At 45.9% G+C, this 14149-nt stretch overlaps 4 protein-coding genes across 4 annotated transcripts in view; 3 read left to right on the top strand and 1 right to left on the bottom strand.

Annotated features, from left to right (window-relative positions):
- The first annotated feature begins 39 nt into the window (after positions 1 to 39).
- LOC107043892 (transcription elongation factor SPT5) lies at positions 40 to 4993 on the top strand. The gene is made up of 2 exons (XM_015265568.1): positions 40 to 3838; positions 4465 to 4993. Exons 1-2 carry the CDS (start codon positions 770 to 772, stop codon positions 4702 to 4704), a joined length of 3309 nt encoding a protein of 1102 aa, XP_015121054.1. The 5' UTR covers positions 40 to 769; the 3' UTR covers positions 4705 to 4993.
- Positions 4994 to 5088: 95 nt separating this feature from the next.
- LOC107043894 (oxygen-dependent coproporphyrinogen-III oxidase) lies at positions 5089 to 6982 on the top strand. Its single transcript, XM_015265570.2, has 2 exons — positions 5089 to 5725; positions 6144 to 6982. Exons 1-2 carry the CDS (start codon positions 5172 to 5174, stop codon positions 6733 to 6735), a joined length of 1146 nt encoding a protein of 381 aa, XP_015121056.1. The 5' UTR covers positions 5089 to 5171; the 3' UTR covers positions 6736 to 6982.
- A 997-nt stretch (positions 6983 to 7979) lies between these two features.
- LOC107043889 (putative helicase mov-10-B.1) lies at positions 7980 to 12756 on the bottom strand. Its single transcript, XM_015265563.1, has 5 exons — positions 12448 to 12756; positions 11404 to 11841; positions 11005 to 11166; positions 9679 to 10425; positions 7980 to 9420 (listed from the first exon to the last, which is right to left on the bottom strand). The coding sequence occupies exons 1-5, from the start codon at positions 12489 to 12491 to the stop codon at positions 8334 to 8336; spliced, it is 2478 nt and encodes an 825-aa protein (XP_015121049.1). The 5' UTR covers positions 12492 to 12756; the 3' UTR covers positions 7980 to 8333.
- Positions 12757 to 13100: 344 nt separating this feature from the next.
- Positions 13101 to 14149, top strand: part of LOC107043891 (max dimerization protein 1) — a 14275-nt gene continuing 13226 nt past the window's right edge. Inside the window, exon 1 of the mRNA XM_015265567.1 lies at positions 13101 to 13191. The gene's annotated coding sequence lies outside the window, so the exon portion shown is untranslated. The remainder of the gene's footprint in view (positions 13192 to 14149) is intronic.

The raw sequence follows: 14149 nt of genomic DNA, 5'->3' as shown, positions 1-14149 counted from the left end.
ATATTTTAGTGAAAAGAGCAAGAGGAATATTCTCGACTGAAAACTAAATTTGTTTTAATCACCGTATCGTATCGTCTACAACGTTTTATCATACTTCCTGGCAACAGACAGATTTCAGGATGGAAAAATCAAATATCCTTTGGAGAAATTCAATCTTAAAACCCTCAAAAATGAATTACCACCCCTACTAATTGTTTCCCGGGGATAATACAGAATATACCGCGATAGAAAAATGATTTTTGCCAAATATCCTTATCACCTTCCAGGTCCAAATAATTATCATAATCGAAAGCTAATGAGAATTTCCAGGGAATGACTTGACCGGAGAAATAGATTTTTTAAAAATTGAATAATTCTCCCAAGTGAATGAATGTTTGGTAAACATTTTTTCTCAGTGCAAACGTCCCGTTGTTTTTAACTTAATCACTCGGTACCTCGCGCAGGCGTGATTATGCGCTTATGATGTCACCTCTCCACTTGGGCCATTGTGACCAACGTACACCAACGCAATCGGTCCCAGTGGCCGCAACCCTTAAAAAACTCTCTAGTGAGGTTAAGACGTCGTTTCCATTATCCATTCAATGTTGTTATTCAACTCGATTGTTGTCGTCACAACAAAGCACTTGGCATCAGGTAAACGAGAGCATTAGTGCAGAGAGTCGTGATAACGGGTATCAACGGGGGGAGTCATTACTCCGTTCGGAAATAGAGTCCCTCAGTGATGAGGACAAATCGCGAGTAGTTGAAGTGGAGATAGTCTCCTGGGAAAATGCCGACGTCGAAGCAGGGGAATTACTCGGGCTCGGAGAGTGACCGTGGTGGCTCTGACAGCGAGGCGGAGGACAACCAGTCGCTGAAGTCAGGGAGTGGAAGATCGGTGTCACGAAGTCGCTCGCGGTCGCGCTCCAACTCGGCGTCGGGCTCCGACCGAGTGAGAGATGACGAGGCTGAGGAGGCCAAGTCCGGGGAGGAGGAGCCCTCCGAGCCCGAGGAGGAGCCCGAGGGCGAGGAGCTGGACAGCGAGGAGGAGGAGGACGACGACGACGAGGACGAGCGACCCAGGAAGAAGAAGAAGAAGGACAGGATCTGCGGCTTCATCGATGACGAGGCTGAGGTCGACGACGACGTGGAGGACGACGACGAGTGGGAGGAGGGGGCGCAGGAGATTGGAATCGTTGGGAACGAGGTGGACGAGCTGGGGCCAACGGCCAGGGAGATTGAGGGTCGCAGACGTGGGACCAATCTCTGGGATTCACAGAAGGAGGACGAGATCGAGGAGTACTTGAGGAAGAAGTATGCGGACGAGTCTGTTGCGGCTAGACACTTTGGGGATGGGGGGGAGGACATGGGTGACGAGATCACCCAGCAGACACTGTTGCCAGGGGTTAAAGATCCCAATTTGTGGATGGTCAAGTGCAGAATTGGGGAGGAGAAAGCCACTGTTCTCCTGCTGATGCGTAAATTCTTGACTTATCAATTCACCAATGAACCACTGCAGATTAAATCGGTGGTGGCACCTGAGGGGGTCAAGGGCTACATTTACATTGAGGCGTACAAACAGCCGCACGTTAAATCGGCTATTCAGAGCGTTGGTAATCTCAGGATGGGCATTTGGAAGCAGCAGATGGTGCCGATCAAGGAGATGACTGATGTGCTGAGGGTTGTCAAGGAGCAGACTGGCTTGAAGGCCAAACAGTGGGTGAGGCTCAAGAGGGGAATCTACAAGGACGACATTGCACAGGTTGACTACGTGGATTTGGGGCAGAATCAGGTTTACCTGAAGCTCCTGCCGAGGATTGATTACACCAGGCCTCGGGGGGCACTCAGAACAGCGCAGTCGGAGAGCGAGGCTCTCAAGAGGAAGAAGAAGAGGCGACCACCGGCCAAACCGTTCGACCCCGAGGCCATTCGGGCCATCGGGGGGGAAGTGACGAGCGACGGGGATTTTCTGATATTCGAGGGCAATCGGTACAGCCGCAAGGGATTTTTGTACAAGAACTTTACCACCAGTGCCATTATCGCTGAGGGGGTCAAGCCGACTTTGTCGGAACTCGAGAAGTTCGAGGAGGCGCCTGAGGGCATTGACATCGAGCTCAGCGGGACTAATGGAGCCATTGGAAAGGACGATGTGGCTGTCACTCACTCCTTCAGCACTGGGGACAACGTCGAGGTCTGCGAGGGCGAGCTCATGAATCTCCAGGGTAAAATCGTGTCCATCGACGGCAACATGATCATGGTGCTGCCCAAGCACGAGGAGCTCAACGAGCCCCTGGAGTTTCAGTCCAACGAGCTGAGGAAGTACTTCAAAATGGGCGATCACGTGAAAGTCGTTGCTGGAAGGTACGAGGGTGACACTGGGCTGATTGTCAGAGTCGAGCAGAATCGTGTGGTGCTGTTCTCCGATCTGTCGATGCACGAGTTGGAGGTACTACCCAGGGATCTGCAGCTGTGCTCAGATGTGGCGACTGGGGTCGACAGACTTGGGCAGTTTCAGTGGGGCGATCTTGTCGACGTTGACAAGCAAACTGTCGGCGTTATTGTTCGCCTCGAGCGTGAGAACTTTCACGTACTCCAGAATGACGGTAAAGTTGTGCAGAAGAGGCCACAGGAGTTGACCAAGAGGCGTGAGAATCGCAACACATTTGCCCTCGATCATCAGCAGAATGAAATACGTAAAAAGGACATCGTCAAGGTCGTCGATGGACCGCACACAGGTAGAGATGGTGAGATCAAGCACCTCTACCGGAGTTTTGCATTTGTACATTCACGAATGTACGTGGACAACGGGGGCATCTTCGTCTGCAAGACGAGGTATCTTCAGTTGGCCGGTGGCACCAAAGCGGTGTCGGCTATTGCGCCGATGTCGGGCTCCATGTCACCGAGGATTAGCTCGCCGATGCATCCCAGCGGTGGGTTTGCGCGGGGGGGAGGGGGCAGGGGTCGAGGCCGAGGGGCCGGTCCGCGTCGGGACCGCGAGCTCATTGGGACGACGATCAAGATCACTGGGGGGCCGTACAAGGGCAACGTCGGCATCGTCATCGACGCCACTGAGAGCACTGTGAGGGTCGAGCTCCACTCGACGTGCCAGACAATCTCCGTTGATAGATCGCACATCGCCAACATCGGTGTGCCAACCAAAGACGGGGGCTTCAGCTCCTACAGCCGCACGCCGGCGTACTCCACTGGGGGACAGACGCCCATGTACGCCAGGGACGGCTCCAAGACCCCCATGCACGGGTCGCAGACGCCGATGTACGAGAATGGCTCCAGGACACCGCATTATGGCTCTATGACGCCTTCACACGACGGCTCGAGGACACCGGGACAGTCCGGCGCGTGGGATCCAACGGTCACCAATACCCCGGCGAGAAATAACGATTTTGATAACTACAGTATTGAGGACGGCGGCTCGCCGGGGTACGCCCCGGGCTATTCGGCCACCGGGGGACCCTTCACCCCCCAGACCCCGGGGACGATGTACGGGTCGGAGCAGAGCTACAGCCCTTATCAGCCGAGTCCCAGTCCCGTTGCCAGCGCCACTGCTAGTCCCAGCCCTGCTGGATACGTCGCTACCCCCTCTCCAACGGGGACTGGCTACACCACCAGCCCCCACGGGGTCTTCCCGTCACCCTCGCCCATGAACTACAGCCCCATGACTCCTGGAGCCGCTGGAAGTCCTTATAATCCGCAGACCCCAGGGGCGGGATTGGACACTGGAATCAACGGGGGACTCATGGGGAATACTGAGTGGCACACTGTCGACATCGAAGTCAGGATCAGGGACTCGCATCAGGATCCGGCACTCGCTGGACAACAGGGGGTCATACGAGGAATATCTGTGAGTCATTAAAATTTTGGTATTGTTGATGGAAAAATTTTATTTTATAAGGGAGGAATGTTGTGCTATGGATTTGGTCAATTGCGTTATTGTTGAGTATGTGGATGTTGGAATATTCGAGCACAGCTCTTTGATTATTGTACATAAATATACTCGACAAAAATTTATGACATAGGGGAGGGCAGGGTAAAATGGACAGTTTTGATTTTTTTTTTAAATACTCATAACGTGGTGAATTTTTCATGACATGGAGTAATTTAATTTTTCAGTTGAAAGAACCAAGATTCCTCTTTGTGATGAGCTTAGACTGAGCTCAATTGATAAATCTGTTTCTGAGTTATGAATATTTTTAAAAAAGTTAAAAGTGTCCATTTTACTGAGCGGTGGAATCCTAAACACATGCCGAAATTATTTTTCCCGAAAAATTATTATTTTACGCCCGAGAATTTCTGTAGAAAAATTTCTGTAGAAAAATACTGAATTCCAATGGAAATTCAGTAGAATAATATCTTAGAGAAACCGCGAGATTTTTCTGTGAAACTTTGTCATAAGTGCTCTCTTGACAATCAAAATATTGTCAACTCATTCATTCGGCAGTAATAAATTCATTTTTATTCATCACCCAGGGTGGAATGTGCGCTGTATTCCTGCCGGCTGAAGATCGCGTCGTGAATCTGGTTTGCGAGCAACTGGAACCAGTGGTACCCACTCATGGTGATCGAGTGAAGGTCGTTCTCGGTGAGGAGCGTGAGGCTGTTGGCACTCTCCTGTCTATTGACACTCAGGAGGGTGTCGTTAAACTCACCACTGGAGAACTGAAAATGTTGCAGCTAAGATATCTCTGTAAAATGAAAACCCCAGCTTAATAATTCGTGTTGAAGTATCTGTGTCATTCCTGGGGTTCACACACAATGCAAAATCTTCATTCTACATTTACTGTTATTCGTATTAATCTGAACTATAGCTTTATGACTTGTCGTGATCTACCTTGTATTTTATTAGTCAAATAAATACTAGAGAGATGATAATAAAATCCATTGTTTTCGTTTTCATTATTCTCGAGAGAATAAGTCCAAGAATTTCTTCTTATAGAGTTCCAATAGTAATTCAATTTATAATTTTTTTAAAGAATCATGTTTAATTAAATCATATTCACCAAAATTTCAATGAAAATTGTATTGAAATTTTTTCATACGTAATCTTCCGTGACCCCGCCCCCTCACTTCCCCCTGATCGTTGTTACGTCCTGCTCAGTCAGCTGATCGGCGTCATAACCTTTTCCACAATTGTCCGGCACAACACACCCGCAAAGTGATCAAGTGTCCCCCCGAAAATGGGAACAAGGGTGCTCCTCCGCACCTGGAGAACCTTCGCCCAGGGAAAGGGCCCCCATAAACTCTCCTTCCTCGGTGTTGGAGTCCTGGCATCGGGAGTGGCCTGGTACCACGGTAAAAGAGAAGCCTCAGCGGCCCGGAATCAGCTGGACACCTCTAGGTTCATGGCAGACCCCATAACACCCACCAAGGACCTGGCAAAGAACTCAGGCGACATGAAGACGAAAATGGAACTTCTGATAATGAAAATTCAGTCGGACTTCTGTCGCTCCCTGGAGTCTCTCGAGGATGGAACGAAGTTCAAGGTCGACAGGTGGTCTAGGAAAGAGGGTGGGGGTGGGATAACGTGTGTTCTTCAGGAGGGAACGGTTTTCGAAAAGGCAGGAGTCAATATTTCGGTTGTATCCGGTAATCTTCCACCAGGTGCTGTCAGACAGATGCGCGCCAGGGGCAAGGAGTTGGACGAGGGGTCACTTCCATTCTTCGCGGCTGGAGTCAGCGCTGTCATTCATCCGAGAAATCCAATGGTTCCAACGATACACTTCAATTATCGGTAATTCTCCCAATTTTTTTTAAATTACGATTATGAATTCATTTTTTTTTAATACAATTTGGTAGTGGAGCAAAGTTTTGGCAGTTGAGAAACTTGAGACATTGATTTTCAAGTGTAAATCGAATACATCATTCACAATTTTTATATTGAATGCAATGCGGCTGCCTGACAATTATTTAATTTGCTATTTTTGCCATCATGTTTTCTTTTTATAATTTTATTTATAATTATTGAAGTGTTTATTTTTATTGTTTCGATTTCGTATGTACTAATTTGTTTTTTTAATTCTAGTAGAATTCTGTGAGTAATTGGCCTGTGGCCTGTTGGTCCTGTATACAGCTATAAATAGATAAATTAGTGATTAATACCTAAATTTTTTCTACAAAAAGTAAAAGAACACCATGGTATTTCCCCCCAGGTATTTCGAGGTGACGAATAAGGACGGTTCAGTGCAGTGGTGGTTCGGTGGTGGAACCGATCTGACCCCTTATTACCTGAACGAGGAGGACGCCAGGCACTTCCACAAGACCCTGAAGGACGCCTGCGACGCGCACGACCCGAGCTACTACAAAAAATTCAAGGACTGGTGCGACAATTACTTCCTGATCAAGCACAGGGGCGAGAGGAGGGGCGTCGGGGGCATCTTCTTCGACGATCTCGACACCCCGAGCCAGGAAGAGGCCTTTCAGTTCGTCAGATCCTGCGCGGAGGCTGTCATCCCCTCTTACGTTCCACTTGTGAAGAAGCACAAAGACGATGGGTATGGGTACGCGGAGAGGCAGTGGCAGCTGCTGAGGAGAGGACGATACGTCGAATTCAATCTGATTTACGATCGTGGAACGAAATTTGGGCTTTACACACCTGGTGCACGGTATGAGAGCATTCTCATGTCATTACCGTTGACCGCCAGGTGGGAATACATGCATGAACCCAGTGGTGACTCGAAGGAGGGGAAACTCATGGAAGTTCTCAAAGTGCCGAGGGACTGGCTGAATTTACAGGGGAAATAGTGGGGAGGACTCTTTCGTTGGGGATTGAATATTATACTTTCTTGACTAAATGTTTTTTGTATTGGAGATTATTATTTTGTTTTGTGAGGATAGAAGTTGTGGTTTATTTTACGGATATTTTTTATACAAATTATTTCTATACGATTTCTACAGGTTTGACCCAATACGACCCACTGGCACATGTATAGAAACATTTCGTATGGAGTTGCGGCATTTTTCTACGTTTTTCTCTGGAGCGTTTAGACATTTTTCGTATGAAAACAAAAATTTATGTAAAAATTTATGTATAGTAATAATTCGTATACAAAATTACATTTTCTCAAGCGTGAAAAATTTGTTTTTCAAACAAATTTTGTGCTGTATTTTTCTCCTTAACAGATTTGTTATGTATCTCAGGACAAAAATAAAAAACTTTTCACTATTCATCTACAAATGATAAACTGATTAAAAACGATTTTCGAAATACCGTATAAAACTGATTTCTTCATATTTCAATTCAATATTTTATTTCGTGAATGAACATAATATCCGATACAGTAGATCATCGGTTAGTTTAATAAAAATAAACGATTATCATTAATTTCAAACTTCTCTTCATCGTTATAATTTTTATATAAATAATTCCTGAGGTCCCGTGTTGTATCGTTGATCCATTTGACGGGAAATACTCTAAGAAAATTCATTATTATTATATAGACACCCCTTTATCATCACATTTCGGTGTCTACGATAAGTTCAACTCTTCCATAAAAATATTCATCTTTGGGCCCTTATGCAAAGCACAACCACATTTTCAATCACATTTTGTCTTTTCAATCTTTACGATTATTAGAAAAATGATCACAGTTCTCGCCTGACATGGCTCATGCAATTGACGTAGAGTACTACAGATATAAATACAAGTACTGTCATTGGTAACTGAAGACTAAAGATTTTTCATCATAACGTTTTGGTATTTCTGAAAACTCCAACCCTTTTGTAATAATTGTGCAGCTCTTGAAATGTCTAGACTTGTGAAATACTTATGAAAATCGAAATTCATTGAATAATTTTGTCATCTGTTTTTAGGAAATTTCATGTTTTGAATGAGCATGGTTGGATAAGCATAAAATATGTGCTGAACAGTCATATGTTATCTTCAATGTCGATGATATCTTCAAGGCTATTGACAGAAAGTCATTAAAAAAATATTTCCCTCTAACATTTAAATGCCCGGATACTCCTTAAATACATCAAACGAAAAATTAATTAAAACATGCCCCCATCAGTTTATTGTATATTCAATCTTTCAAAGAAACATGTTTTGCATTGTAGATTGTCATTTCGTTTCATAAAAAATAAGTAATTATCTCTATTTCGATATTCTCTTCATCGTTACCATCCTTTAAAGAATTATCTTATAACATCATTAATGCAATTGACGAGGAGTCCTCCAATAAATCATAATTAATTTGATAAAAAACAACTCTTCATAATGAATAATTGATGAGAAAGTTTTCCTCGTGAAAGTAAGTTGTTTGCTTCCCAAAAACATACCCTCGTGACTCCCCACCCGAACCGCCCACCCTCACCCAAAAAAAAACCTTAAAATACTGACGTCAGTTTGCAGAATTGGTAGAACTACTAGAGGAGATCTCTAGCTCCTCCATTCGCCTCCTCAACTTCTTGAAAAGTCCATCCTCCTCCTTCTCTTTCTGCTCCTCCCTCAAGGATCCAGTCTTGGAATCACTCGAATCACAGAACTCCATAATCTCTTCATCATCCCCGCCCTCCTCAGACTCCTCATCCCCAGAATCACCCCTGGACTGATCGGAGTACTCCTCCGGCCAGTACTCAAAGTCCTCCATATTCCTCAGAGTATCCCCCGAGCAATCAGAGCCTGTCTCAGTCCACCCCACCGGAAGTCTCCTCCTCCTGACCCCCCTCTCCTCATCAACAGCTTTATAATTCTTGGCAGACGTGGGGTCCTCGACCACCGGTAAATTGGCATTTGGATCCCACCTGGGTCTGGCCTCGTGCCTCCTCCCCAGGAGCTTCGCAATCTCCCTGTGACTGACATACTTCTCCAGAAGATGCTTGGGCCCACACCAGGCATTATTATCCAAACAGTACTGCATGAATTCCCTCCAGCACTCATCGTGCTGCAGGATCAGGGGATTCCCAATGACAATCAGAAGAGCTTTGGCCCTCGTCACAGCGACATTGAACCTCTTGGGATTCGAGAGAAACCCAATGTGAATCTTCCCCCCTGCCCACCTGTAGAGAACCGACCTGACAGTAGAAATGATAATGACGTCCCTCTCCTGTCCCTGGAATATCTCCACAGTCCCCACCGCTATGTTCGTCAGACCCGTCTTCTCCAGAGCCTCGACTATCTTCGCCTTCTGGAGCCTGTAAGGCGTGACGATCCCCACCTCCTCCTCTTTGATCAGTCTCCCCCCTAAGTTACTCCCAATCAGCTTCTTAACGTAGTCAACGATCACCCGCACCTCGTAGGGGTTGTAGACACTTGGGGAATAACGCTCTCGGTGCTCGTCCCCTTTAACCGCGTGGAACATCACAGGAAACTTTTTCCTAGGTAGGTAGAACCAGTTGCTGGCCCGTTTCGTGTGGGCCCCACCGCAGGGGACCAACTCGCCGTCGTAGAACAGCTTATTGGGGACGTGGAGGATCGCTGGGTGACACCTGCAGCAGGCATCGGTAGGAATTATGACTTTAGTCTTGTTTTCGGATTGAATTGCATGAATAATCCAAGTTTATTCATCTTCATTGAGATATTATATTATAAATTACAATAGTTACATTTTGAGGGCTGATCGTTAAATAAACCGTTCAAATTTATAAAACTAATTCTCGACTAACCAATCAATCTGAGAAATTCAATAGAATTTCTATAAAAATCTCTAGATGTTTCTAGTATGATTATTCGTGCGGATAACTGACCTGTAGTTCCTCACGAGTTTTGTCACGTAGTTGGGGTCGTAGCCAGTGGCTTCAGAGCGTTGATAAGGCCCCCAGGACATGAGTCTCTCGAGCATAGATACAGAGAGAATGGGAGCAGACAGTCTCGATTGGCAGGAGGGGCCCAGCTGCTGGGGGTCTCCAGCTATCACCACCTGACCGCGGGGTTTGCCATTCATTTCCACGTGATAACCGCACATTGTTAGGAGGGGAATGAGGGTCTGGGGCTCGGTTGCCTGTCCTGCCTCGTCGATGAAGAGATAGCCGAAGTGGTCCTCCTTCAGGGAGTAGTTGTAGACCCTGATTGCTGTGGCTAGGGTCACGATGACAATTTTTTTTGTTACGAAGACATCCTTCGGGAGGAAGATTGCTTCGTCCGAGGCGAGGTTCGAGGCGCTCTTTATGGACTCGTGGACGTCGTCGATGTTCCTGGAGGCACTGTAGAGGCGGTACAGGGCGCTCTCTCCGATTAGATCGGGAGAGTGACGCAGGAGTTTGAGGGCTATCTCGTCTGCTGCGGAGTTTGAGGGGGTGCAGATGAGGATTCGGGTCGAGGAGTTGCGCTTGTGGATCTGGAGAATCGCCTCGATGAGGGTGGAGGTCTTGCCGGTCCCTGGGGGACCGAACAGAATGTAGGGGTCCGGCTGGGAGGTTTTAGCTAGGATGTTCAAGATTGCCTGCTGCTGCTCTGGGTTCTCCTCTATGTTTTTATTCACCCAAGTGAGTTTTCTGGAAATTAAGGGAATTATCGACACTGAGAAAAAAATATTTTGACCAAATATACATTTGCTTGAGAGAAGTATTTAGTTTGTCAATAAAGTATTTCTCCAGTCAAGTTATTCCGAGGCAATCATTGGGCTACAATTACAACAATTATATTGCTCTAGACGATGAACATGTTAGGTATGACCTTGAGTGAATTCCCTCAATAATTATCGACATTTAAAAAATTAATTGAAATTCTTTCCTCTAGAAAATAAAAAATTTGGGAAAAATAATTTTTTGGCCGTGACTATTCGCACCATTGCGTGAATCACTCCCGTACACTCAATACACACTCCACTTTAAAGTCACTTTAAAGTAACGTTTTAGGAGGACGAGGTCAAGTTCAAAGTTTGTGATAAATATGTTTTAATCTAAGGAAAACAGACATTTTTACTGTCGTGTGAAGAATAGCTGAAGCTATAACAAAGATCCCTGTGGAAACTTGACTCTCTTGCATTCCCAGGTATGTTTTGTAAACTTATGTCGATATGAATTGATTTATCCAGTTTTCCCAATCAACTGATCCCAAAAATATTGACTTACTCATGCTTTGCATTGTTATATTTTCCACCAATCGGGAATACCATTCGCATAAGATTGAATTTCTTCACTTTATCGAGTGCAAAATTCAGATTATTGCTCTCCCAGTCTGACCAGCGAAACGCGATGTCATATAATTGCTCAGTCGAATACTTGAGAGCAAACCTGGAATAATAAATTTATTGAGAATGAATTCCTTCAAAGCAAGTTTAAGTCGATTTAGCTCTTAACTGTTCTCCAAGAATATCTTCGAATCCAACGGAGATGACGAAATTTTCGTAAAGACCTTTTTTGCAGCTCTCAATTCTCTTTACAAAAAAGGTAATGACGAAAATTTCGTCATCTCCCTTAAAATTCGAGATATTAATTGACAAGTGACGTTGCCTGTCACTTCAGACTTACCTATTGTCGACAAGAACTGAAATGTAGTTAGCCCCCACGAATTTGATCTCTGCAGCAGTCTGGGCTGTTCCATTAACTGAGGTGATGTCCACCCAGTCCCTAGCACGAATCGAGGGTCTGTCCTCCTCCAATCCAGGCACGTAAATGACGTATTCTCCCTTTCTAATAGATGCCCTCTGGAGCCTCTTCCCAGAGAGGGAGTACTTCCTGCACTCGACAATCCCCTGGTACTGCTCCAGGTACAGCAGCAGCTTCCAGAGGTACCAGTAGATATCCTGGTCGATGTCTTTGAACGAGGAGAGACCTTTCAGCACTTTCAAATACTGCTGCGAAGTCTGTGAGAATTTTTCCGAGGGAGTGACTCCACTCTCGAGAACATCGTAGAGCTCCTGAGGTATCAATGATGAGTCGTGCTGGACCCTTGGGGCGGATTGAACTCTAGAACAGTGAAGTCAACGGTTGAGGAAAATTATGGATTGCAAGGGTGTTATGCTGGGAACAATTCACTGGAGATCAGATGAAAGAATAAGATGGGTTATGGGAAAGAGTTGAATGTCTCCGATAGGAAGTGGAGATCGAGTCAGTTCGCCCAGCAACGCGGGCGAGAGCACTTCGAGCTACATCTATCGATCATTCATTGAGATCATTATTTTATGTTTGCATTCATCACTACTATTAATTGTCAACCAGTTTTATAATACACCAAGGACACTCTCAAATTGAAGAGGATTATTTTAGTGAAGTAATTTCAATACTCGTTTTACGTTTACATTAATCATCTAGGGGAGGGTAGGGTAAAATGGACACTTTAGACATTTTTAAAATTATTCATAACTCAGAAACAAATGTATTAATAGAGCTCAGTTTAGGCTCATCACAAAGGGAAAGAATTGTTCTTTGTATTGAAAAAAAAAAACATTAAATTTCATCAACATTTCAACCCGTCACTAATATTTTTAAAAAAGTCAAAAGTGTCCATTTTACCCCAACCTCCCCTATGTTCATTGACTAATTAAAATAATAACAAATGCATTAAAAATTTACGTGTCTCTGCGACTCAGCGCCGCGATCATGTCCGTAAAATCCATCTTCCCGGGCGGCCTAACCCCCTACAAAGCACGTGGCCACCAACCACCCCAAAAAACCCCTCAACAAACTCAAAACGACGAGTCCCCAGCCTCCCCTCGCACCACAAACGTCACCAGCGCACTGAGATCCCGTCAGCCACTCAAAAACTCCAGTTATCTCATAATATCAACAATGCTCCTCTCAAAACTCTCGGCACAACAGCTGGCAACAGGGCGGCCGCTCGTTGAGTATCAGAGCCAAGCGTCGACGTTCAACCGCGTAACTCTCGGCAAACGCAACAAACACGAGACAACCGCTTGAGCGTGACCGAGACAGCCCGAGAGCAATTCCCCCCCCACCGAAACGAAAGGAGACAGACAGCCCGTTGGTTGGTGGGACGATGATGGCAATGGGGGCCAGCTGTTTGTTTTGTTTTCGGGCATGAGATTCACGTGACGCCGGCGGTGGCTGACGGCAGCGCGCAGCAACTCCCATCTGTCTCCATCGCCCATTGGCCATCGCAACTGCACTCCACGACACATCCACCAATCACACAATTCGTACCATATCATTACTCCTCGTACTACGGTGTAGAAACATTTGACATCGATAAATGCGTGAGAGTACTCGTGAAGTGCGGAGGTGCCAGGCTGTCGTTCGTTCGTCGGCTCCTCGTCGTCGTCGTCGTCGCGGTCCCCGTTGCCGTGTTCGTCGCCGTCGGTCAGTTATTACCATCATTTTAACAATTATTAAATCTACAAATTCATCATTCCCTTTATTCCTCGGTCTCCTGGGGGAAGGGGGGCGGGGGGAGAGCTGATGGAAAACATCGAAAATAGAGAAAACGCCGACAGTTTCATGCGAACGTAACAAAGGATTCGCAAGCCCTCTCCACTTACGAACTTTATACATGTGTATTTAGTTTAGTGAAAGCCAGGGACTGGGATTCCACGCTGGTTCGGGGGGAGGGGGGCGGCCGCTATAAATAGACCCAGTGTTTTTGTAAATATTTTGATGCTTTTTATTTTCTTTTTCTGAGAGCAAAAATTTTTATCCCCCGGCAGACGAGTGAAAATAGATATTGGTAGTAAATAGAGCGAGGAATTTTCAACGACAAGTGAATATAACAATCAGCTACTCCCATTTGAGTTTGACGACTCTCGTGGACGGGTGGGGATTAAAAATAAAATTGCGAACGACCCGTTATCGTGTGGCGTTTGGGGCTTCAAAAACATGGGATTACCCGGAGGAGTGACGAGTGAAATTTAAAGGGATTTTATCAGCGGTGATGATTGTTTGTGTTTTCGGTAAATCGTTTCGGTTTTATCTCAGATGATATACAGTAATGTCGAAAAATTTGACAGGAGGTTTGTGGGAGAGCGTCGAGGGAGGGGGGCGCGGAGCGAGGAGAGAGGGGGCGGCGTGACGGAGTTTAGGTAGCAACAGTGGAGTTCTCGAAAGAGTTCTCCGCGCATACATACTCATGACAGAAAAAAGGACAGATACAACGGTGGAAGTAAGAAGTAAAAAAAACATGATGGACACGCACACACGCCTACGCCTCGGAGCGCGCCATCGCACATATGACGGTTTCTCGGGGCGCAAGTCAAACCCAAAGTCCGTGCACCTCGGCATTCGCTTATTTTCAATTGGCGTTCCCCTGCCCCCCCCCCCCCTC

The sequence above is a fragment of the Diachasma alloeum genome, unplaced genomic scaffold (genome assembly GCF_001412515.2).
Source record: "Diachasma alloeum isolate Michigan unplaced genomic scaffold, Dall2.0 Dall_scaffold_00648, whole genome shotgun sequence".
Classification (NCBI taxonomy): domain Eukaryota; kingdom Metazoa; phylum Arthropoda; class Insecta; order Hymenoptera; family Braconidae; genus Diachasma; species Diachasma alloeum.
The sequence above is the reverse complement of the archived record's forward strand: the minus strand, read 5'-3'. Positions and strand labels throughout refer to the sequence as shown.